The 24,558-nt window shown below is 46.7% G+C and overlaps 1 protein-coding gene across 2 annotated transcripts; it reads right to left on the bottom strand.

Annotated features, from left to right (window-relative positions):
• Positions 1-2,547: 2,547 nt before the first annotated feature.
• Positions 2,548-24,509, bottom strand: UCP3 (uncoupling protein 3). 2 transcript variants are annotated; one of them, XM_079974105.1, is made up of 8 exons: positions 24,309-24,509; positions 19,813-20,029; positions 12,062-12,266; positions 9,685-9,882; positions 8,946-9,047; positions 6,658-6,838; positions 4,780-5,248; positions 2,548-2,763 (listed from the first exon to the last, which is right to left on the bottom strand). In XM_079974105.1, the coding sequence occupies exons 2-7, from the start codon at positions 19,936-19,938 to the stop codon at positions 5,134-5,136; spliced, it is 927 nt and encodes a 308-aa protein (XP_079830231.1). In that variant the 5' UTR covers positions 19,939-20,029; positions 24,309-24,509; the 3' UTR covers positions 2,548-2,763; positions 4,780-5,133. The 2 variants fall into 2 exon arrangements, with proteins under 2 accessions (XP_079830231.1, XP_079830232.1); XM_079974106.1 differs by having other exon boundaries at positions 24,314-24,509.
• Between the last annotated feature and the right edge of the window lie 49 nt (positions 24,510-24,558).

Raw genomic sequence — 24,558 nt, 5'->3', positions numbered from 1 at the left:
GTTAATGGCCTGGGAAAGCTTTTAGTGCAAGTCGTCCGGCGCATTCTAGGAAGAACCAATGTTTCGGGAAGTTCCTGCTAAATGAGAAATGCTTTTCATTTCCTCCTACGTGCAAGGAGAGATCGTTGTCTTTTCCTTGCCTGCCTTCCCTTGAATGTCTAGCCTTTCACCTGGATAATTAAAAGTGCTATTAACAGTCTAGTGGTCTTTTTGTGTGTTCCTAAGAGTTATTCTGGGGGTGTATATTAGGAGAAATTCTCATTACAATGCTGAAGTTTCATGAGGACTTTCCCCCTCCAATCTGGTGTGGAAATCTGGAGAACTGAATTTTAAAGGTGGAAAAATGAGAAGTGGAGATTCAGGCTGAATTCGATGTATATGTCCATCTCCATCTTTGGCCCTGTGGCTGGTAGGAATAAATCCTAGCCTAAGTCCAATTATCGTCCTGATTATCTCAGCAGGGCATTCCTTAAAAAAGGCCTATGACGAAGGTGATGAACAAAATAGAATGACCCTTCTGTATTATGGTCATTAGAGGGTCAGGTGATTTTTTTTTGGGGGGGGGCGCGTGGGAATAATGGGCAAGATTTGGGGAGCACTTCTAACTAGGACTGTGTTTCATTTCCTTCTGGAAATTTGATTGCAGACTTCCTGCAGGTGCCCCAGGAAGCAGATGTTATATCAAAACAAAACCCACGTTCTTATTTTTGATGATAAATTCTATTTTAGAGCCCTTCTGAGATGCTGCTATGAAAAACACACAAGCGTAGTCTAAAATAAAGTATCGTCATGAGTTTAGCGGGGGGGGGGGGAGGGAGGCAGGCTGTGTGTGAGGTTAAAATATAAGCCAGGCTAGCTTTCCAGTGTGGTGATTGCCTGGGTGATGGGCCATTGAAGAGAACAAAGATAAGAGGCTCTGTGCGAGACGCAACTGGTATGGTTAGGCTCATATTATTATTATTATTATTATTATTATTATTATTATTATTATTATGCCGCCCATCTGACTGGGTTGCCCCAGCCACTCTGGGAAGCTTCCAACAAATGAAAACAGCAAACACAGTAAAACATCAAACATTAAAAACTTCCCTAAACAGGGCTGCCTTCAGATAATTGTCTATTTCCTTGACAATTGGGAGGGCATTCCACAGGGCAGGTGCCACCACTGAGAAGGCCCTCTGCCTGGTTCTCTGTAACTTCACTTCATAGAATAATAGAATCTTAAGAGTTGAAAGGGACCCCTGAGTGTCATCTAGGCCAACCCCCTGCGATGCCGGAATCTCAGCTAAAGCATCCATGACAGGTAGGCCCACCAATGTTTCATCTTCAGATTGTATATATGTAAGAGCCAGTGTGGTGTAGTGGTTAAGAGCGGTAGTCTCGTAATCTGGGGAACCGGGTTCGTGTCTCCGCTCCTCCACATGCAGCTGCTGGGTGACCTTGGGCCAGTCTGAGGTCTCTCAGCCCCACTCACCTCACAGAGTGTTTGTTGTGGGGGAGGAAGGGAAAGGAGAATGTTAGCCGCTTTGAGACTCCTTAAAGGGAGTGAAAGGCGGGATATCAAATCCAAACTCCTCTTCTTCTTCTTCTTCTTCTTCTTCTTCTTCTTCTTCTTCTAAATAAGCCACGTATTCTAAAGGCACTGCAGTCTCTGCTGTGCCACATTCCCAGAGGCAACATGAACGCTGAGTAAGCGCCGAGAACCCCTGGAATCTCGCGTTGCTTGGAGACTGGAAACGCTTCTTGTTTCAAAATTATTATTAATATGCAAATCTGATCAATTAACCAGTGGATTAATCAACTAACTAACGCTTATATGATTAATCAGTGTGCAATCCTATACAGTCATACCTTGGTTTTTGAACAGCTTAGTTCACGAATGACTTGGAACGTGAACGTCACAAACCCAGAAGTAGGCGTTCCGGTTTGCGAGCTTTGCCCCGGAAGCTGAACGTCTGGCGCAACTTCCGATTGGCTGCAGGACGCTCCTGTAGCCAATCGGAAGCTGCGCCTTGGTTTCCAAATGTTTCAGAAATCAAACGGACTTCCGGAACGCATTCTGTTTGAAAACCAAGGTACGGCTGTACACAGTTACTCAGCCCTGTTGAACTCAATGTGGCTTACGTCTGAGTAGACATAGAGGAGAGAAATGTGAAGATTTCTATCATCGGGTGTCCCATGGAGCGTCTTTAGGTGTTAGTAGGGGATTTTTGATATTTTTTTCTGGGAATAGCAGACTTCCTACCTCCACCACCCAGATTACAATTGCTTGTGAAAGTCCCCACAGTGCTAATAATAATAATAATAATAATAATAATAATAATAATACCATTTTGTCAACTGGAGTCACAAGTCTGAGAAAAACAAACCCAGGCCACAACTATCCTACCCTTCCGCACTTGGGGACCATATTGCTTTGAGAATTTGGGCGTTGATGGAAGACAGAGATATCTTTTAATTATTTTGCATTCAGCCCCGGCTGGAGAATGTCAAATTGTGGGGCAGCTGCTGAATTAAATGAAGCTGATGTAGATCTGAAAGAGAAAGTTCTGCAAAATAGAAAAAAAAGCTTTATTTGGGGTGGGGGAATGCTACAAAAATGGGAACATGGCAGAAGAGCTTTGATTTCCTCTTGAGTAGGGGGGGGTGGAGGGGAAATTGCTTCTTCTTCATCCAATCTGTATTTACAGCAGGAGTTCCATCTGCCAGCAGATTTTCCGTGGGTTCAGTAGGGCAGGCGCTTTTGTGTTGCAGAAGCCATCTCTAGGCAAAGGAGAAGGAAATTTAAGTTAGTACTGGGAAAGAGGTTCTGCAGCAGTCTGCAAGCACAGATATCTCTTTAATGTTCCTACTCAGACAATAGCATCCTCCCTTCCCTTGTCTGTTCATGTCCAACCTGCTTCAGGCTGCAGAATGCCAGTAAAATGTTGCATTATCAGAAGCGTTTGCTGGTAGACTTGATGGTGTTGCAGTCCCCTGTTTCCTGCAACCTATAGCCACTAAACCACAGAGCCCAGGACTTGCCAATCAGAAGGTCGGCGGTTCGAATCCCCACGGCGGGGTGAGCTCCCGTTGCTCAGTCCCTGCTCCTGCCAACCTAGCAGTTCGAAAGCACGTCAAAGTGCAGCTAGATAAATAGGTACTGCTCCAGCGGGAAGGTAAACGGCATTTCTGTGCGCTGCTCTGGTTCGCCAGAAGCGGCTTAGTCATGCTGGCCACATGACCCGGAAGCTGTACGCCAGCTCCCTTGTCCAGTAAAGCGAGATGAGCGCCGCAACCCCAGAGTCATCCGCAACTGCACCTAATGGTCAGGGGTCCCTTAACCTTTTTAAAGACTAAGGGAGCTTCTAGACTGTTGCAATTTTCAGGTGAGATTCAGTTGCATACTGGCAAATTTAGGTTGCATAATTATGGATGACTGGGAGGTCTCGTGCAAAAAACTCGCTTCTCCACAAGATCATATCTTTAGTGATAAGGAAAGAGATTCGGGGAATGCAATGGAAAGTGTGGGATAATGCTTGCTTTGATGCATCACCTAAGATCCCTACAAACAATTCAGAGCGAAGGCTCAAAAAAGAGCCAACATTGTCAGATTTCCTTGAGAATAAATCGGGACGAAGGTTCTGTAAACAAGGGTGTCTGGAAGCGCTGTTATAAATGTATTATGGCTTAAGTCAGGTGTGGCTAACCTGATGCTTCTAGATCTTTTAGACCAGAGTTTCCCAAACTTGGGGTCCCCAGCTGTTTTTGGACTACAATTCCCACCATCCCTGACCACTGGTCTTGTCAGCTAGGGATGATGGGAGTTGTAGTTCAAAAACAGCCAGAGACCCAAGTTTGGACAACACAGTTTTAGATACAGTGGTACCTTGGTTCTCAAACTTAATCCGTTCCAAAACCCAAACGTTCCAAAACCAAGACACGCTTTCCCATAGAAAGTAATGCAAAATGGATTAATCCATTCCAGACTTTTAAAAACAACCCCTAAAACAGCAATTCAACATTGATTTTACTATCTTACAAGACCACTGATCCATAAAATGAAAGCAATAAACAATGCACTGCAGTCGCACAATCAATCAATCAATCAATCAATCAGTAACTGAACTGGGTTCCACTCCGTCACAAAAACAAAATGAAAAAGAGCCGCAAAAACAAAAACGCAAAATAAAAAGCAAAAACCGACAGACATCAGCGTGACACTCAAAACAAAAGTGTGGCACTCAAAACGGAGTACGTTTGGCTTCCGAAAAATGTTTGCAAACTGGAGCACTTACTTCTGGGTTTGCAGTGTTTGGGTTCTAAGGCGTTTGAGAACCAAGGTACCACTGTACATACGCTTCAGGTTACAGACTCCGCTAACCCAGAAATAGTGCTTCAGGTTAAGAACTTTGCTTCAGGATAAGAACAGAAATCGCGCGGTAGCAGCAGGAGGCCCCATTAGCTAAAGTGGTGCTTCAGGTTAAGAACAGTTTCAGGTTAAGAACGGACCTCCGGAACGAATTAAGTACTTAACCTTTAGTGTATTTTTGGTTTTTATGGAAGCCGCCCAGAGTGGCTGGGGAGACCCAGCCAGATGGGCGGGGTACAAATAATAAATTATTATTATTATTATTATTATTATTATTATTAACCTGAGGTACCACTATACTGGTAACATCATTGCTACTCTGTAGGTCTCTTTGCAGCAAGATTAAACTAATCACTTTTTTCCTTGTGTAATTAGTCCTCCTCCCGAAAACGATGCAATGCTATTAATATTCCCCATTTCATATTTACCTGTCAGTCAGAACCTTTGGACCAGACCACGCGAGACCCCATTCAAATCCGAATAAACCTCCTGGGCAAGGAAGCATCAGAGTCTCTCGGCACTCCTTTTCAGGGGTGGCAGCACCCAGAAGTCATGGGCAAATTTGTCCTTTTTAAAGTCTCCTTTTCTCAGCTTGAATATTACGCGCCACGGAGCCACACAAGCCCATTTCGAAGCAATTAAAACCATTGCCATTTGCGCCTTGCCGCCGCGACAAGAGTGTTTCTTAAAAGCTCCCCAGCCAAAGCTGTCTCTCTCGTGTTCTCCTCTCGGGGAGTCCTTGGCGCGATCCACCTTTTCCTTCCCGGAGACGGCTTCGGGTTTCAGAAAGGGGATTCCCAGGTCACCTGGGCCAGAACCATCAGTCTTTTCAGCTGCTCAAAGGACACAAACATCACCACGTTCCAGGATCCCAGTCGCAGGAAGGAGGGTATGAAACTGAAGAGGACAGAGGCAGCCAGTTAGACATGGGCTGTTCTCCTCCCTTGAAAGACATAGGAAGAAGCTCCCATGGGCATCGTGGAGGCCAGGGGTCGGGAACCTTAGGCCTGGGGGCCAAATCCAGCCCTGCAAATCCAGCCCTTTGAAGGTGACCTGGAAACTGCAACTAATCCAAAATGTGGCAGCCAGACTGGGGACTGGGAGCGGCTGCCGAGACCACATAAGACCAGTCTTGAAAGACCTACATTGGCTCCCAGTACGTTTCCGAGCACAATTCAAAGTGCTGGTGTTGACCTTTAAAGCCCTAAACGGCCTCTGCCCAGTATACCCGAAAGAGCATCTCCACCCCCATCGTTCAGCACAGACACTGAGATCCAGCGCCGAGGGCCTTCTGGCGGTTCCCTCATTGCGAAAAGTGAAGCTACAGGGAACCAGGCAGAGGGCCTTCTCGGTGGTGGCACCCGCCCTGTGGAACACCCACCCGTCAAATGCCAGACAGACAAACAACTATACGATCTTCAGTAGATGTCTGACGGCAGTCCTGCATAGGGAACTTTTTTGTGTGTGATGTCCTATTGTGTTTTTACTATTTTATGTTGGGAGCCACCCAGAGTGGCTGGGGAAACCCAGTCAGATGATGATGATGATAATAATAATAATAATAATAATAATAATAATAATAATAATAATGGTCTTTTTTGTTAATTGCTGCATTTTGAAACTTTGCTTTGTGATTTTATTCTGGTTTTTTTTTTTAATTGTACAGTCATACCTCAGGTTACAGCCGCTTCAGGTTGCGTTTTTTGGGGTTACGGACCGCTGAAACCCAGAAGTACCGGAAAGGGTTACTTCCGGGTTTTGGTGCTTGCGCATGCGCAGAAGCGCCGAATTGCAATCTGCGCATGCGCAGACATGCAGACACGGGTTGCGAACGTGCATCCCACACAGATCGCATTAGCAACCCGAGCGTCTGCTGTATACTGCTTTGAGGCCAATTTAAAAGGTGGCATAAAAATGCCTTTAAGATAAGGAAACTGACACCAAAAAAGCATAGGTGATGGTAATAATAATAATAATAATAATAATAATAATAATAATAAATTGTATTATTTATACCCCACTCATCTGGCTGGGTTTCTGCAGCCACTCTGGGCAACTCCCAACAGAATATTGAAAACATTAAAAACTTCCTTAAACAGGGCTGCCTTCAGATGTCTTCTAAAAGTCAGATAGTTGTTCATTTCCTTGACATCTGATGGGAGGGCGTTCCACAGGGCGGGTGCCACCACCGGGAAGGCCCTCTGCCTGGTTGTGAACTGCTCTGGGCTCTTTGGGTATAGGGCGGTATACAGATTTAATTACTAATAAAAAGAACAGAAGGGGGTGTTTAGGATGTTATTGCTTACCCTTTGTAAAAAGCCGTAGGTCCCTCTTTCACCACCATGGTGAACATACAGTTCAGAGCGTTCTTGTACTGTCCTGGGATGGAGTTCATGTATCTCGTTTTGACCACATCCACGGGAGATGCCACAATGGTGGCGCAGAATCCGGCCCCAAAGGCGGCGACAAAATGGCAGGGGAAATTGTCTGTTGGCGGCAGGGAATGGAGACGAGATGGTTCAGGTTTGGGACAGCCCCAAAACTGGGAGATTCCTTCCCTTAGAAAACTGCTCCAGAAGCTACCTTTTGAGAGTTGGCCGCCAAGGCCAAAGGCTGGTTGAAAGATCTAGGCTTATGAGGTAGTTTGGTGCAGCAGTTATAGTGTCTGATGAAGGACACCGGGAGACTTGGGTTCAAATCCCACCAAGCAGCCATGACACACACTTGGTAACCCCGAGTTTCTCTCTCTCAGTCTAATTTGCCACACATCATAAAAGAGGGGCACCATGCATGGGCAGAGGTGAGAAACAGGAACTGCAAATGCTAATTTATATGTCTGGATAATAGAATCATATAACAGATTACTGCAGATGGTGACGGCAGTCACGAAATTAAAAGACGCCTGCTTCTTGGGAGAAAAGCAATGACAAACCTTGTTGTTGTTTAGTCGTTTAGTCATGTCCGACTCTTCGTGACCCCATGGACCAGAGCACGCCAGGCACTTCTGTCTTCCACTGCCTCCCGCAGTTTGGTCAAACTCATGCTGGTAGCTTCGAGAACCCTGTCCAACCATCTCGTCCTCTGTCGTCCCCTTCTCCTTGTGCCCTCCATCTTTCCCAACATCAGGGTCTTTTCCAGGGAGTCTTCTCTTCTCATGAGGTGGCCAAAGTCTTGGAGCCTCAGCTTCAGGATCTGTCCTTCCAGTGAGCACTCAGGGCTGATTTCCTTCAGAATGGAGAGGTTTGATCTTCTTGCAGTCCATGGGACTCTCAAGAGTCTCCTTCAGCACCATAATTCAAAAGCATCCATTCTTCGGCGATCAGCCTTCTTTATGGTCCAGCTCTCACTTCCATACATCACTACTGGGAAAACCATGGCTTTAAGTATATGGACCTTTGTTGGCAAGGTGATGTCTCTGACAAACCAAGACAGCATCTTAAAAAGCAGAGACATCACCTTGCTGACAAAGGTCCCTGATGTTGGGAAAGATGGAGGGCGCAAGGAGAAGGGGACAACAGAGGACGAGATGGTTGGACAGTGTTCTCAAAGCTACCAGCATGAGTTTGACCAAACTGCAGGAGGCAGTGGAAGACAGGAGGGCCTGGCGTGCTCTGGTCCAGGGGGTCACGAAGAGTCAGACATGACTAAACGACTAAACAACAACAATGGAATCATAGAATCGTTGGGTTGGACAGAACCCTGGAGGTCATCTAATCCTATCCACTGCAATGTTATCTTTCACCCAATGTGGTTCTCAAACCCAGACAGCATCACTGAGGGTCAGAGATGATGATGAGAGCTTTAGGCCGGCAACATCTGTTGGGTTGGGAACAGGTTCCCCATCTCTGACTTAGGTGCTCCTTTCGTGTGACGCAGCAAGTCCTTTTTTCCACCAGTTGCCAGACAAGAAAATGCTGGGAAGCTCAAAACATGTCTGAGAGCGATGGCCAGAGTGATGGTCAGTGATAGACTGGTCTTGGATATGGAGGTTTCATTAAGCTGATGGAGGTAACGTCCTGACAGCTTGTACCGCGGAGCGGCTGAGAGAATGAGCCGCCAAACTGCTGGGCTATATGCCAAAATGGCAAAATTAACTGCGAGACTTAGGAACCAAGAAGATAAGGACTTTAAAAAAGAATGGGGAAATTTTGTAATGTACCTAAGGGATTATTGGAAGCAAATCAAAACGTTAGCTGGACTCTAAGAATCACTTGTAAAGCAGTTTATTGTTAAGCTAGATAAATGGGAATTGTGGAGAATGTATTGATATGTAGTATGATAGTAGTAGTAGTAGTAATAATAATAATAATAATAATAATAATAATAATAGAAAGATCCCTGGAAGGGAGGGGGGAAGTCATGAGATTCAGAGTCATGAGATTCAACTTTATAAATGTTGTTGATATAAAGTTGTATCTGTAAAAAGCAATAAAAATATTTCAGGCGGAAAAGGAGAGAGACTGAGCCGCCATTTTGAATCCTGCCTCCTTCATTGGCTGGAGACTCCATAATCTTTAAGACCGCAAGTTAGGTAACTGGAGCAGACCTAGATTTGAGGCCTAGATTTCCAGCATCTGGGGAGAGGCTTCCTTACCTGTCATCAGGCGATATCTCAGCAGCGTTTCCTTGATGAGGTCATAGGTTACCATCTCCCCACAGTTCACGATAGAGTTTCGGATTATGTTTGGCAGGGTCCCTGTAGTGGGTGGAAGCAAAGGGTTGGTGTGTGTGTAGAGATTGTCAGTTGTGATCTCCTGGCTGGATCCCAGGAGCTGACCAGGAGGTCTCGGTGGCTAGAATTATCTGTTTTCACGACTGTAGTTCAATAAATGTTCTTGCTATTATCGCTGCGTCTTGCCTTATGGGAACCCACCTATTCTTCAGGGAGATTTTTAGGCTCCGATTTTAAAATCGCTTGAACCGATTATAATTTTGCATTTTCATACTGCGGCATCTGACACCCGCACCCTGGGACCTTAGGGTGAGAGGCGGGTAGGAAATAAAATCACCGTATTTTTTGCTCTATAAGACGCACCAGACCATAAGACGCACCTAGTTTTTGGAGGAAGAAAACAAGAAAAAAAATATCCTGAATCCCAGAAGCCAGAACAGCAAGAGGGATTGCTGCGCAGCGAAAGCAGCAATCCCTCTTGCTGTTCTGGCTTCTGGGATAGCTGCGCAGCCTGCATTCGCTCCATAAGACGCACACACATTTCCCCCTTACTTTTTAGGAGGGAAAAAGTGAGTCTTATAGAGCAAAAAATACGGTAATAAATAGGACAATCATAATAAATATCATGCGAAAAGGGAATGAATGGCGGAAGACAACACACCTTTCCAGAGTCCTCGGACTCCTTCTTCCCTGGCGATGGTCCTGTAGGCGTCCACAGTCCCATTGTACTTCTTTGGTCCACCAACCAACCTGATGTGCGCTTGGAAGCGGACTTTAACCACATCTGTGGGCTGGGCGCAGGTGACGGCCATGGCTCCGGTGGTGCAACCGGCGAGTAACCGGGTGGGGATGCTGGCGCCTGAGAGAGAGAAAGAGGCAGAAGATAAAGTCCCTACCAGAGAAGAAGGGGAAATCAAGTTGATGGACTATGCCGAAATGGCAAAACCGACTGGAAAGCTCCAGAGCCAGGAAGACCAAAACTTTAATAAGGAATGGGGAAAATATATATATATAATTGACCTTAAAGACCATTGCAAGCAGCTGGAAACATGAGCAGGACTATAATAACGCTTGTAACGTAACGAGAAATATGGTATAAGGGAGTTAATTTATTGGGGGGGGGGTTATTGAAAAAAGATGCAGTAGAAAAGGTTTAACCACAGAACCCATGGCGGCGGGGGTGGGGGGGAAGTCCAGAGATTTGGAGGAATCTTTAAACTGTGGATATGTTGTGGTGCGATTATAATTTTAAATATGCAAAACCAAACAAAAACAATTTTTAAAAAGAGAGCGAGAGAGCGAGGCAGACAGAGAGACAGAGGGTGTTTTTGTCTTTATAATTGATTAATATCCTTGTTCCATCTCTTCCCCCAGTTATACAATTTGGGCTGTGTTCACAAGGCAGTTTATTTCATTTCCCCAATGATGTTTCCCTAGCTGTTAACTGCCACGTTTATTCTATTTATTTGTTATCCTTGTTTATTATACCTCCCATCCCACCTTTTTTACTCCAACTCCAAAGGGATCATTCCCGTCCCAGAATAATACCTTGTTTCGCCTTGCAGGGCTTCGTCAGCCGGCCATACTCTAAATAGTACAGATAAAATGGTATGTAGATATACAAAATATGGTATGTAGATCCATTGTTCAGTATGTGTGTTATGTGTTTTATTTCTTAATTTGTTAAAAAAACTACATTATTATGTTTATCTGTATTATTTAGACTATGCATGGCTGACGAAGCCCGGCAGGGTGAAACAAGGTATTATTCCAGGAATCCTTGTCTTAAGTTCTTTCGTCTGATACCTGCATACAGCAACTATATTTTGCAAAGGCATATGTGGAACATTACAAAGAACAAGTTCATTTTCTGCAGGTACTGCTTCTTAAAGTTGTCGTGTCTGACACTTGTATTCGTAAAGACATACATGGAACGCAAAAAAAGCTTCTATTTGGACATTACATATATAAGAACTGATCTATTTGCATTTCCTGTTCAAAATGTTGGTCTTTAGTTGCTTCTGCTTAATATGAGAATGTGAAAAGAGGTATGTTTATATGATGTATAAAGAATTCATATAGTTTAACACAGCCGGTTGCAATGTGGGTATATTTGTTAGTTGAATTTATGTAACTATAGGTTTGATAGCGTAGTGTAGGATGACAGGCCGATGTTCTGTCAATGGGATAGCTCATGATAATAATAATAATAATAATAATAATAATAATAATAATAAAGGTAAAGGTACCCCTGCCCGTACGGGCCAGTCTTGCCAGACTCTGGGGTTGTGCGCCCATCTCACTTAAGAGGCCAGGGGCCAGCGCTGTCCGGAGACACTTCCGGGTCACGTGGCCAGCGTGACATCGCTGCTCTGGCCAGAGCCAGAGCCAGAGCCAGAGCCGCACACAGAAACGCCGTTTACCTTCCCGCTGGTAAGCGGTCCCTATTTATCTACTTGCACCCGGAGGTGCTTTCGAACTGCTAGGTTGGCAGGCGCTGGGACCGAGCAGCGGGAGCGCACCCCGCCGCAGGGATTCGAACCGCCGACCTTTCGGTCGGCAAGCCCTAGGCGCTGAGGCTTTAACCCACAGCGCCACCTGCGTCCCATAATAATATTATTATTATTATTTATTATTATTATTTATTATTATTATTTATACCCCACCCATCTGGCTGGGTTTCCCCAGCCACTCTGGGCGGCTTCCAACAGAACACTAAAATACAATGACCTATTAAACATTAAAAGCTTCCCTAAACAGGGCTGCCTTTAGATGTCTTCTAAAAGTTTGGTAATTATTTTTCTCTTTGACATTTGGTGGGAGGGCGTTCCACAGGGCGGGTGCCACTACCGAGAAGGCCATCTGCCTGGTTCCCTGTAACTTGGCTTCTCACAGTGAGGGAACCGCCAGAAGGCCCTCGGAGCTGGACCTCAGGGTCCGGGCTCAATGATGGAGGTGGAGACACTTGGAAGCCCGCCGTGTATCAGAACGAGAACCCCGCCGGAGCTCAGGGCCTCCGGAGGCAGCGGAGAACTTACTGTCTGAGCCCTTGGGGGTGTAGAACTGCTTCACCGAGTCGTACAAGCCGATCCGGATGGATGCAAAGCTCATCTGGCGCTGGAGGCCGGCCACCAAGCCGTTGTAGAGACTCTTTGGCCCCTCCGTCTTCACCATGGTAGTGATGGTGCCCAACGCCCCTTTGTATTTCTTCGCTGTCCTGGAAGCCTTGCATTCCCCTTGGATCTGAAAGGAGAAGTTGACGAGAAATCAACCACTCATCACATGGCACAGCTCCGTTTTGTAGCAGACTGCGTCTGCATTCAGCAAGTAAAATCCTCAATGATACATTGGGCAGTAGATATAGGTCAAAATACAGTGGTACCTCGGGTTACAGACACTTCAGGTTACAGACTCTGCCAACCCAGAAATAGTACCTCGGGTTAAGAACTTTGCTTCAGGATGAGAACAGAAATCGTGCTCCGGCGGTGTGGCAGCAGCAGGAGGCCCCATTAGCTAAAGTGGTGCTTCAGGTTAAGAACAGTTTCAGGTTAAGAACGGACCTCCAGAACGAATAAAGTACTTAACCCGAGGTACCACTGTATAGTCATGGAAAAAAAACTGGGTCAAACACATGTTGGAAATGTAAAGAAAAAGAAGGGACTTTTTAGCATATGTGGTGGGAATGTACAGAAGTTAAAAAAATTTTGGGAAGTGATATATAATGAATTGGAAAAAAATGTTTAAATGACATTTGTAAAGAAACCAGAAGCATTTCTGTTAAGGATTGTAGGACAAGACCTGCCAAGAAAAACAATGAACTTATTTATGTATGCTACAACAGCGGCAAGCGTCTTGTTAGCACAGGGATGGAAGAATGAGATGGCAGGTTTAGTCGTTGTTTGAGGACTATCCCTGCCTCCAGGTCTGGTCCTGACCGGAAGGATACAGTAATCAGCAAGGGAAACCCACATGACCTGAAAGTGTTGCTGTGCAATGCCAGGTCAATGATGAATAAAACCACTGCCATCCACGACCTGATTGTGGATGGAGGATTTGACCTGGCATGTGTGACAGAGACCTGGTTGGATGAGGCAGATGGGCCTGTCCTTGCCGCTGCTTGCCCACCAGGTTTCTCTTACGCACAGCAACCCAGGTCATGTGGGCGGGGAGGGGGGGTTGCAGCGATTTTTAGGAAGTCATTAGTCTGCACCAGGCGTCCTATTGGGAAGACCCAGTTTTCTGAGTGCATGTTCTGGAAGTTGGGCAATAGGGGCAGTACAGGATTCCTACTGGTGTACCGACCTCCCCGCTGCACCAAGGATTCCCTGCCCGAGCTGCTTCAGGTCGTGGCGGATATGCTCCTGGAGACACCTAGCTTGGTTGTCCTGGGGGATTTTAACATCCATGCCGACACGACCTTACAAGGGGCAGCTCGGGACTTCGTGGAAAGCATGGCCTCCATGGGGCTGTCCCTGAATAAGTCTGGCCCAACTCATAGCCACGGACATGCCTTAGACTTGGTGTTTACCTCTACGGATGTTGGTGATCTGACATTAACTAAAAGCGAAACAAAAGAAGTGCCATGGTCAGATCACTTCCTGGTGCAACTGGACTTCTCCGCAACCCTTCCCCTCCGCAGGGAGGTGGGACCGATTCGGATGGTCCGCCCCCGCCACTTAATGGATCCAATTGGCTTCCAGAGAGTGGTAGGGGATGCTTTATCCCAAGTTGATGGCCTTTCAGCTGATTCCCTGGTGGCACGCTGGAATGCGGAGTTAACCAGGGCTATTGACTGTCTGGCTCCGAAGCGCCCTCTCCGATTGCATGGAGCCCGGACAGCCCCGTGGTTCTCCCCGGAGCTGAGGGTGATGAAACAATCGTTGAGACGGCTAGAGCGCCGGTGGCGGAAAACTCATTCTGAATCAGACCGGACACGGGTTAGAGCTCAACGTCGAGCCTACCAAGTGGCAATGGCGACGGCGAAGAGGGCCTTCTTCGCCGCCTCCATTGCATCTGCAGAAAACAGCAGCAGGAGACTTTTTCAGGTGGTTCGCAGTTTATCGGAACCACCTGTACCACCGGGGCCTGGTAGGGACCCCAAGATCTCCTGCAATGCTTTTGCAAAGTTTTTTGCAGATAAAATCGCTCAGATTCAGAAGGAAGTAGACTCCACAGTGGGAGCAGGGCCAGGGCGGGAGAGTGCTAGAGTTCTGTCTGGTCCTGTTATATGGGATCAATTCCAATCTGTTACCTCCGAGGATGTGGACAGGCTGCTTGGACGAGTGAAACCGACCACCTGTCTTCTTGATCCTTGCCCATCCTGGCTGATAAAAGCGAGCCGGGAAGGGCTGGGCGATGGGCTTTGCGGGGTGGTGAATGCTTCCCTCTGTGAGGGAGCCTTCCCAGACCCGCTGAAAGAGGCGGTCATTAAACCGCTTCTTAAAAAAACATCTTTAGACCCGGCCAATTTGGCCAACTATCGCCCTGTCTCAAATCTTCCATTCTTGGGCAAGGTGATTGAGCGGGTGGTTGCTGAACAACTCCAAGCACGCCTGGAGGAAACGGACCATTTGGATCCCTTCCAATCGGGATTCAGGCCTCACCATGGGACTGAAACTGCCTTGGTCGCGCTGGTTGATGATCTCCGGCGGGCTAGGGACAAAGGTGAGAGCTGTTTCCTAGTTCTGCTGGATCTCTCAGCGGCCTTTGACACCATCGACCATAACATCCTTCTGGACCGTCTAGAGGGGCTGGGAGCTGGGGGCACTGTTATACAGTGGTTCCGCTCCTTCCTCCTGGGCCGTGTTCAGAAAGTGGTGGTGGGGGATGAGTGTTCAGACCCTTGGGCCCTCACTTGTGGGGTACCTCAGGGTTCCGTCCTCTCCCCCATGCTTTTTAACATCTATATGAAGCCGCTGGGAGAGATCATCAGGGGGTTTGGACTGGGTGTTCATCAGTATGCAGATGACACCCAGCTCTACCTCTCCTTTAAATCAGAACCAGTGAAGGCGGTGAAGGTCCTGTGTGAGTGCCTGGAGGCGGTTGGAGGTTGGATGGCGGCTAACAGATTGAGGTTGAATCCTGACAAGACAGAAGTACTGTTTTTGGGGGACAGGAGGCGGGCAGGTGTGGAGGATTCCCTGGTCCTGAATGGGGTAACTGTGCCCCTGAAGGACCAGGTGCGCAGCCTGGGAGTCATTTTGGACTCACAGCTGTCCATGGAGGCGCAGGTTAACTCTGTGTCCAGGGCAGCTGTCTACCAGCTCCACCTGGTACGCAGGCTAAGACCCTACCTTCCCGCGGACTGTCTCGCCAGAGTGGTGCATGCTCTGGTTATCTCACGCTTGGACTACTGCAACGCGCTCTACGTGGGGCTACCTTTGAAGGTGACCCGGAAACTGCAATTAATCCAGAATGCGGCAGCTAGACTGGTGACTGGGAGTGGCCGCCGGGACCACATAACACCGGTTCTGAGAGATCTGCACTGGCTCCCAGTACGTTTCCGAGCACGATTCAAAGTGTTGGTGCTGACCTTTAAAGCCCTAAACGGCCTCGGTCCTGTATACCTGAAGGAGCATCTCCACCCCCATCGTTCTGCCCGGACACTGAGATCCAGCGCCGAGGGCCTTCTGGCGGTTCCCTCATTGCGAGAAGTGAGGCTACAGGGAACCAGACAGAGGGCCTTCTCGGTAGTGGCGCCCGACCTGTGGAACGCCCTCCCATCAGATGTCAAAGAGATAAAGAATTACCTGACATTCAGAAGACATCTTAAGGCAGCCCTGTTCAGGGAAGTTTTTAATATGTAATGCTGTATTGTTTTTAACATTGATTGGGAGCCGCCCAGAGTGGCTGGGGAAACTCAGCCAGATGGGCGGGGTATAAATAATAAATTATTATTATTATTATTATAATGAGGAAATCCCAATGAAAGAACAGTGGCAAGAGAAATTGATGAGCTACGCAGAGCTGCCTAAATTGACATACAAATTGCGGGACAAGGACAACTGTGACTGTAAGGAAGAATGGGAGCTTTTTACAATTTATCTAAAAAGACAACAAAATGAATTGGACTCCTTGGCAGGTTTTGAATAAAAATACACAAATTTATTGGTTGATAACATGGTAGATAGACAATGTAAGGATATGTATAATTTTATAACATGCAGAGAATAATATGTGCTGAGAAATCAGAGAGAGGAGCTGAGGGTTTGAAGGGGGATGGGGAAAAAGGGGGGAAATAATGAATATGATATGTTTTGATAATTTGTTATGTTGAAATTGTTAATAAAAACTTTTTTTTAAATATAGACATGAAAGCAGGGGAACGATTGTGGAATATGGATATAAAATTTACAGCATGCTATGGTCCAAGAGAAAATTACATGGAAATTATCGTAGGTATCTACCACCGAGTTATACCTACGATAATTTCCATGTAATTTTCTCTTGGACCATAGCATGCTGTAAATTTTATATCCATATTCCACAATCGTTCCCCTGCTTTCATGTCTATATTTTTTTAAAAAAAAAAGTTTTTATTAACAATTTCAACATAACAAATTATCAAAACATATCATATTCATTATTTCCCCCCTTTTTCCCCATCCCCCTTCAAACCCTCAGCTCCTCTCTCTGTAAAAAAAAATTACATGGAAATTATCGTAGGTATCTACCACCGAGTCCATAAAGAAGGCTGATCGCCGAAGAATTGATGCTTTTGAATTATGGTGCTGGAGGAGACTCTTGAGAGTCCCATGGACTGCAAGAAGATCAAACCTCTCCATTCTGAAGGAAATCAGCCCTGAGTGCTCACTGGAAGGACAGATCCTGAAGCTGAGGCTCCAGTACTTTGGCCACCTCATGAGAAGAGAAGACTCCCTGGAGAAGACCCTGATGTTGGGAAAGATGGAGGGCACAAGGAGAAGGGGAGGACAGAGGACGAGATGGTTGGATAGTGTTTTCGAGGTTACCAGCATGAGTCTGACCAAGCTGCGGGAGGCAGTGGAAGACAGGAGTGCCTGGCGTTCTCTGGTCCATGGGGTCACGAAGAGTCGGACACGACTAAACGACTAAACAACAACTACCACCGAGTAAACTGGCAAAAACGTATAAATCTAAATCAAACAAGTGTTGGGAATGTAAAGAGAAAGAAGGTTCTTTTTATCACATGTGGTGGTCTTGTAGTAAGGTTAAAGCTTACTGGGGAATGATATATAATGAATTGAAAAGTATGTTCAAAATAAATTTTGTAAAAAAAAAACAGAAGCTTTTCTTTTGGGGATTATAGGGACAGAACTACCTAAATTGTACAGAAATTTATTCATGTATGCTACTACAGAAGCAAGAATATTACTCGCCCCAAAATGGAAAGAAGCAGAAGTCCCAGCAAAGGAAAAATGGATACAGAAACTTATGGAATATATACAGAAATGGCAAAACTTACCAGAAGAATAAGATATCAAGTTAACAAACGTTTTATAAAAAGAATAGGGTATTTATTACCGTATTTTTCGCTCTATAACACGCACCCGACCATAACACGCATGTAGTTTTTAGAGGAGGAAAATCCGTAGGCATGCCACCCGTAGGCATTTCCTCCATAACACGCACAGACATTTCCCTTTACTTTCTAGGAGGAAAAAAGTGAGTGTTATGGTGCAAAAAATACGGTAATTGAATATTTACAGATAAATTGCAAACATTGGTAGGGTTATTGCAATAACCTGCAGTTTCATAAGACTACAGCGGATGCTCGGGTTGTGAACATGATCCGTGTGGGATTCACATTTGCAACCCGCAGTGTTCGCAACCCGTGTCTGCGCATGCACAGGTTGCGATTTGGCACTTCTGCGCATGTGCAAAGCGCGATTTAGCGCTTCTCCGCATGCACGACTGCTGAAACCCAGAAGTAACCTGTTCCAATACTTCCGGGTTTCGGCAGTCCGTAACCCGAAAAAATGCAACCTGAAGCGGCTGTAACCCGAGGTATGACTGTATATATTTAAAGTACAGTGGTGCCCCGCAAGACGAACGCCTCGCAAGACGGAAAACCCGCTAGACGAAAGGGTTTTCCGTTTTGGAGGCGCTTCGCAAAACGAATTTCCCTATGAGCTTGCTTCGCAAGACGAAATGTCTTGCGAGTTTTTCTGACTTTTTTTTCCTTCCCCCCCTTTTTCTAAGCCGCTAAGCCGCTTATCCGCTAAGCTGATAAGCCGCTAAAAACCGCTAAAAGCCGCTAAGCCGCTAATAGCGCTAATCCGCTAAGCCGTCAATGGGCTTGCTTCGCAAGACGAATAAACCACTAGAGGAAGAGAATCGCAGAACGGATTCTTTTCGTCTTGCGAGGCACCACTGTAGATGGATAGATGAGCAAATTAAGTTAATTTGGATATGCAGAAGATATTAAAAAATAAATTTAAGGAAACACAGAAAGACAGGGGAAGGAAGTCAAGTCTTAAAATGTCCAAATGATTGTAATGTCAGTGTAATGTATATATCTGAATAAATAATTTTTTTAAAAGTCTGCATTCATACCACTTTAAGCACCTGAGAGTGCTTCTTGCTTGTGCTCATATTCCACCTTTCCCTCAAGGAGGTCAATCTGCAACGCATAGTTCTCCTTCTCCTCATTTAATCCCAACAACAACAACCCTGCGAGGTTGAGCTGAGAGGCAGAGACTGGCTCCTATGACCATAAGTTGAGGCCTTTTATGATTGAATCTAGAAAAAGTCAGATTTTGAGGATCGGAGACCGGCTTGGATTGGAGAAGGAAAGTTGGAAAGATCCCTCTATGCAGGGATTAACGGACTTTTGGGATATGGACTTGGGTCAGGAGGAGATTAAAGTTCTGGGGGCCTTTGGATTTGGAGGAAGCTTGAAACATGTCCTGAAATGCTTTATGGATCTTAACTTTAATTATGGAAATTTGGCTGACCTGTCGAGAAGGAATAAAAGCATTGTTAGGTTGGAGTCTCCCCGAGACCTGCTCTTTAGCATTAAAGAATATGAAGAAGACCTGCAGAAGGGACTAGGAAAAGAGTTAAGAGCCTCGGACATAAGATCTCCAGGTTGATGGACTATATGGAATTGATGAAAAGGACTGGCAGAATCCGAGACCAGGGAGAAGAGATGGTGGAAGAAGATTGGAAAATTTAAAGTTTATTTATGGAAATACTGTAAAATTAATGAGTGATAGAAAAATGTTGGAATGAAATTTTATGGCCTTAGCAGAAATGTTATAAGGAGTTAAGCATATACAAGTATTCTAGTCTTAATGGAAAATAAGGTTAAAAACATGTTAAGATATTTATAGTATGACAGAAAATAGAGAAAGATGGAAAGGATTTGCTGAAACAATTAATAGAAGTGGAATACAAAAAGGGAGGTGAGAGGAGGTCGATGAAACAAGGGAATGAAAAACAGAGTATGGGAAAGGTGTGATGTATGTTTTTAAATTGTTTTTGTCTTTATTTTGTTTGGGGTTAGGGTTAGGGATAGGGTTTTGTTTAGTTTAATGTGTTTAGTTAGGTGGTGTATTGTATTGTTTATATTTTGTATTGTATTGTTTTTTGTGTGTTTTTTTTCTTTTTTCCTTTGTTTTTTCTCTCTTTTTTTTTCTTTCCTATTTTGTAAGCTTTAAAAGTAATACTGTAAATATCATTTTTTTTTTTTAAAAAAAAGAGAGACTGGCTCCCATGGTCACCCAGCGAGTTTCATTATGGCTGAATGGGGGATTCGAACCCTGGTCTCGCTGGTCCCAGTTCGGCACCCTAACCCAGCGGTTCTCACCTGCAGCCTGACTTTGGCCGTGTCCAAAGGGAAGGTGAAGAGGTCAGCAATGCAGGCGGCTGTCCCGGCGCTGAGAAACTTGACGGCCGCTGAGGGGGGGATGTCCGTGGGCTTCAAGCCGACCATCGTGCCACTGTTGACGGAGGCGTTTCAGCCCCGGAAGATGTCCGCGAACACCGAGAAGGAGGCTTTGATGTCCTTGGCAATATAGATGAGCCTGGGGCGGGGAAATAAATCTTCAAAATTCCTGTCTCACGGTCCTGTCCAATTCATAACTTTGAAAGCCCTAAACCAGGCATAGGCAAACTTGGCCCTCCAGATGTTTTGGGACTACAACTCCCATCATCCTTAGCTAACAGGGCAAGTGGTCAGGGATGATGGGAGTTGTAGTCACAAAATATCTGGAGGGCCGAGTTTGCCTGTGCCTGCCCTAAATGGCCTTGGCCCAGTATACCTGAAGGAGCATCTCCACTCCCATTGTCCAGCCCGGACACTGAGGTCCAGCTCCGAGGGCCTTCTGGCGGTTCCCTCCCTGCAAGAAGTAAGGTTACAGGGAAGCAGGCACAGGGCCTTCTCAGTGGTGGCCCCCACCCTGTGGAGCACCCTCTCATCAGATGTCAAGGAAATAAACAACTATCTGACTTTTGGAAGACATCTGAAGGCAGCACTGTTTAGGGAAGTTTTTAATGTTTGATGTTTTATTGTGTTTTTAACATTCTGTTATGGGACGCGGGTGGCACAGTGGGTTAAACCACAGAGCCTAGGACTTGCCGATCAGAAGGTCGGCGGTTCGAATCCCCACGACGGGGTGAGCTCCCGTTTCTCGGTCCCTGCTCCTGCCAACCTAGCAGTTCGAAAGCACATCAAAGTGCAAGTAGATAAATAGGTACCACTCCGGCGGGAAGGTAAACGGCGTTTCCAGGCGCTGCTCTTATTCGCCAGAAGTGGCTTAGTCATGCTGGCCACATCAGCTGGAAGCTGTACGCCGGCTCCCTCGGCCTCTAAAGCGAGATGAGTGCCGCAACCCCAGAGTCGGCCACGACTGGACCTAAGGGTCAGGAGTCCCTTTACCTTTAATATTCTGTTGGGAGCCAGCCAGAGTGGCTGGGGAAACCCAGCTAGATGGGCGTGGTACAAATAAATAAATCATCATCATCACTGAATGGATAACAGTCCACATGTATTGAGAGCCTAAGAAGTGACTCCTGCATCTGCAAAATGGCCGGTCTAGACCAGAATCCTGTTCTCACAGTAGCCAACAGGGAACCCACAAGCAAGATTCGAACACAAGACGCGTCTCCCCTTCTGTGGTTTCCACCAACTGGGGTCCAGACGTATTACTGCTTCCAGCTGTGGAGGCAGAGCAGAGCTACTGTGACTAGTAGCCATTGAAAGTCCTCTCTCCTCCATGAATTTGTCTCTAGGCTTTTGCTTATCACTGCTTTCTGTGGCAGCGAGTTCCCCAGTTATCTATCAGGCTTGTTGGTAGACCTGATATCAACAACATTGTGATGGCCTGGGATTCGGACTCAGAGGCTGAACCTGAGGAATCCCAGCCTGCACAGGAGTCCCCGCCTCCAGAACCAGCTGAGCCGGGGCTGGGGCCTGAGCCTGAAGGGTCCTCACCTGTGCTGGGTCCTCAGGTGCAGGCATCAGCTGAGTCTGCTCTGGCTTCTGAGGTGATGGAGGACCCATTGCCTGCAGGTGCTCCACTCTCAACCCCGTCAGGGGAAGCTGAGGTTGCCTCTGGGTCTGGTAACCCTCCAGCCTCTCCTGAGCTGCAGAGGCTCAGGGCGGAGAGGCGGAGGGAACTAAGTTCCCGCAGGAGGAGTGCTCGCCTCCAGGCCAGGAGAGGCGAGTCACCTGTGGACTGGGACCGCACTATGCCTCGGGCCAGATAAAAGCCGGCCAGCCCCAGTCCCAGGTTGTGGGAGCAACATTGTTGGTAGCCAGTTCCTGCCTGAACCCTGTCCTGCTCTTCTGCCAGAGTTCCTGACCCCACCCAACTCCCGGCCTTGGACCCAGCTTCAGCTTTGATGGACAGCCTCCATACCGCACCCTCGACCTCGGACTGGACTCGGACCTCGCCGCACGGTTAACCCTCGGGACCAGCACAAACATAAAACTAAAACCAAAACAGACACCAGTAGACCACTGTGGGGTGTATACTCTTCCTTGCCTGCGTAGGCCTGGCAGAATAGAAAAGTTTCCTGCAGGCGTTTTAAAGTTGACACAGGAGGTGCCTGCTGAATCTCTAGTGGCAGTGTGTTCCACAGGACTAGGTGAATCGCCCAATATACCAGAATACCTGAAGGAGCGTCTCCACCCGCATCGTTCAACCCGGACACTGAGGTCCAGCTCCAAGGGCCTTCTGGCGGTTCCCTCCCTGCGAGAAGTGAGGTTACAGGGAAGCAGGCAGAGGGCCTTCTCGGTGTTGGCGCCCTCCCTACAGATCTCAAGGAGATAAAGAACTACACAACCTTTTGAAGACATCTGAAGGTAGCCCTGTTCAGTGGATGCTGGGGTTGCAAATGTGATCTGTGTGGGAAGCACATTTGCAACTCGCAGCACCGTGTGTGCACATGCGTGGGTTGCGATTCGGTGTTTCTGTGCATGCGCAAAGCGCGATTTAGCGTTTCTTGTGCATGTATAAGCACCGAAACCCGGAAGTAACCAGTTCCAGTACTTCCGGGTTAGGCACAGTGCGCAACCCGAGGTATGACTGTATTGAGAAGTTTTTAGTGTTTGCCGTTTTAGTATAGTATGTTTTATATGTGCTGGAAGCTGCCAAGAGTGGCTGGGGAAACCCAGCCTGATGGGTGGGGTATAAATAATAAAATTATGATTATTATCATTGCCTTACGACAATGTGTTATTTTATTGTTGGAAAGAGGAAGAAAGGAAGAAGGAGAACAAGGATGGGAAGAATTGTTATGACAAAATGTGCTTCTCACAATGCCAAATCATTTAATCTCTGGGCAAGGTGGAACTTGTAGGGTGATGGCAAACAACAGAAACTAGCCTGAGCTTGAGGGCCAGTAATTTAAGCCAGCAACTATTTGCATGAAGATTCCTGGAACGTACCTGAGAATTAAGACTGCTTGCCAAGACTGGGAAATGAAATATTTTGTCAGTTCTGAGTGCTAAGAGAATTTCGGAGAGAAACAAATTGGATGTTGCCGATGGCAGCAAGAGTTGGGGGTCGTTTTAGGGGGAATTAACAATGTTAGTTGCGTGAAGCTGGCACTTGCCCAAAAGTTTGCTTCTCAAACGCTCCCACTTCATAGCTGCTTAGCACGTGTTGCAAAAAAGCGAATTATGACAAACTTAAAGAAATGTCTGTTGGCGGTTGGAGGATGGATGGCAGCTAACAGATTGAGGTTGAATCCTGACAAGACAGAAATACTGTTTTTTGGGGACAGGAGGTGGGCGGGTGTGGGGGACTCCCTGGTCCTGAATGGGGTAACTGTGCCCCTGAAGGACCAGGTGCGCAGCCTGGGAGTCATTTTGGACTCACAGCTGTCCATGGAGGCGCAGGTTAATTCTGGGTCCAGGGCAGCTGTTAACAGCTCCATCTGGTACGCAGGATGAGACCCTATCTGCCCGTGGACTGTCTCGCCAGAGTGGTGCATGCTCTAGTTATCTCCCACTTGGACTACTGCAATACGCTCTATGTGGGGCTACCTTTGAAGGTGACTCAGAAACTACAACTAATCCAGAATGCGGCAGCTAGACTGGTGACTGGGAGCGGCTGCCAAAACCATATAACACCGGTCCTGAAAGATCTTCATTGGCTCCCAGTATGTTTCCGAGCACAATTCAAAGTGTTGGTGCTGACCTTTAAAGCCTTAAACGGCCTCGGTCCTGTATACCTGAAGGAGCGTCTCCATCCCCATCGTTCTGCCCGGACACTGAGGTCCAGCTCCGAGGGCCTTCTGGCAGTTCCCTCCCTGCGAGGAGTGAGGTTACAGGGAACCAGGCAGAGGGCCTTCTTGGTGGTGGCGCCTGCCCTGTGGAACGCCCTCCCATCAGATGTCAAGGAAATAAACAACTGTTTTACTTTTAAAAGACAACTGAAGGCGGCCCTGTTTAGGGAAGTTTTTAATGTCTGACTCTGTATTGTTTTTAATGTTTGGTTGGAAGCTGCCCAGAGTGGCTGGGGAAACCCAGCCAGATGGGAGGGGTATAAGTAATATATTATTAATAATAATAATAATCTGACGGGTGGGTGTTCCATAGGGCAGGTGCCACTACTGAGAAGACCCTCTACCTGGTTCCCTGTAACTTTGCTTCTTGCAAAGAAGACCTTTCAATTCAACCAGTGCTATTTTTCTAGAAAAAGAGGTGCCGGAACTCACTATGAACGCCTCCTTTGCTCTTAGAATGGCAACGGCCCCCAACTGAGAGGTGCCGGAACCAAGTCCCGGCTGAACAAAAAGCCCTGAATGTGGCCAACCAACTCCATGCAAGCAAAAAAACCCCCAGAAAAAAAACACCTTACTTGGCCCCAGATGTTTTCTGCTTGAATCCCTTGCGGACTGATCCGTAGGCGTTCCTGCCGAAAGGCGGTGATGTGAATTTCGCAGAGAAAAGTATTACTAAATCAGGGGGTTGGATCGACAGCCTAGGAATCGCAGCAGCAGCGAAGGTTGTATTCAGCTCAACCATCCGCTGCTCACGAAGCTACTCTGTTCGGCATCTTCTCATCGAGATTCTCATTTATAAGGTTTGCTGCGGTTGGCATTT

This window comes from Podarcis cretensis (genome assembly GCF_951804945.1).
Source record: "Podarcis cretensis genome assembly, chromosome: 4".
Lineage (NCBI taxonomy): Eukaryota > Metazoa > Chordata > Lepidosauria > Squamata > Lacertidae > Podarcis > Podarcis cretensis.
The sequence above is the reverse complement of the archived record's forward strand: the minus strand, read 5'-3'. Positions and strand labels throughout refer to the sequence as shown.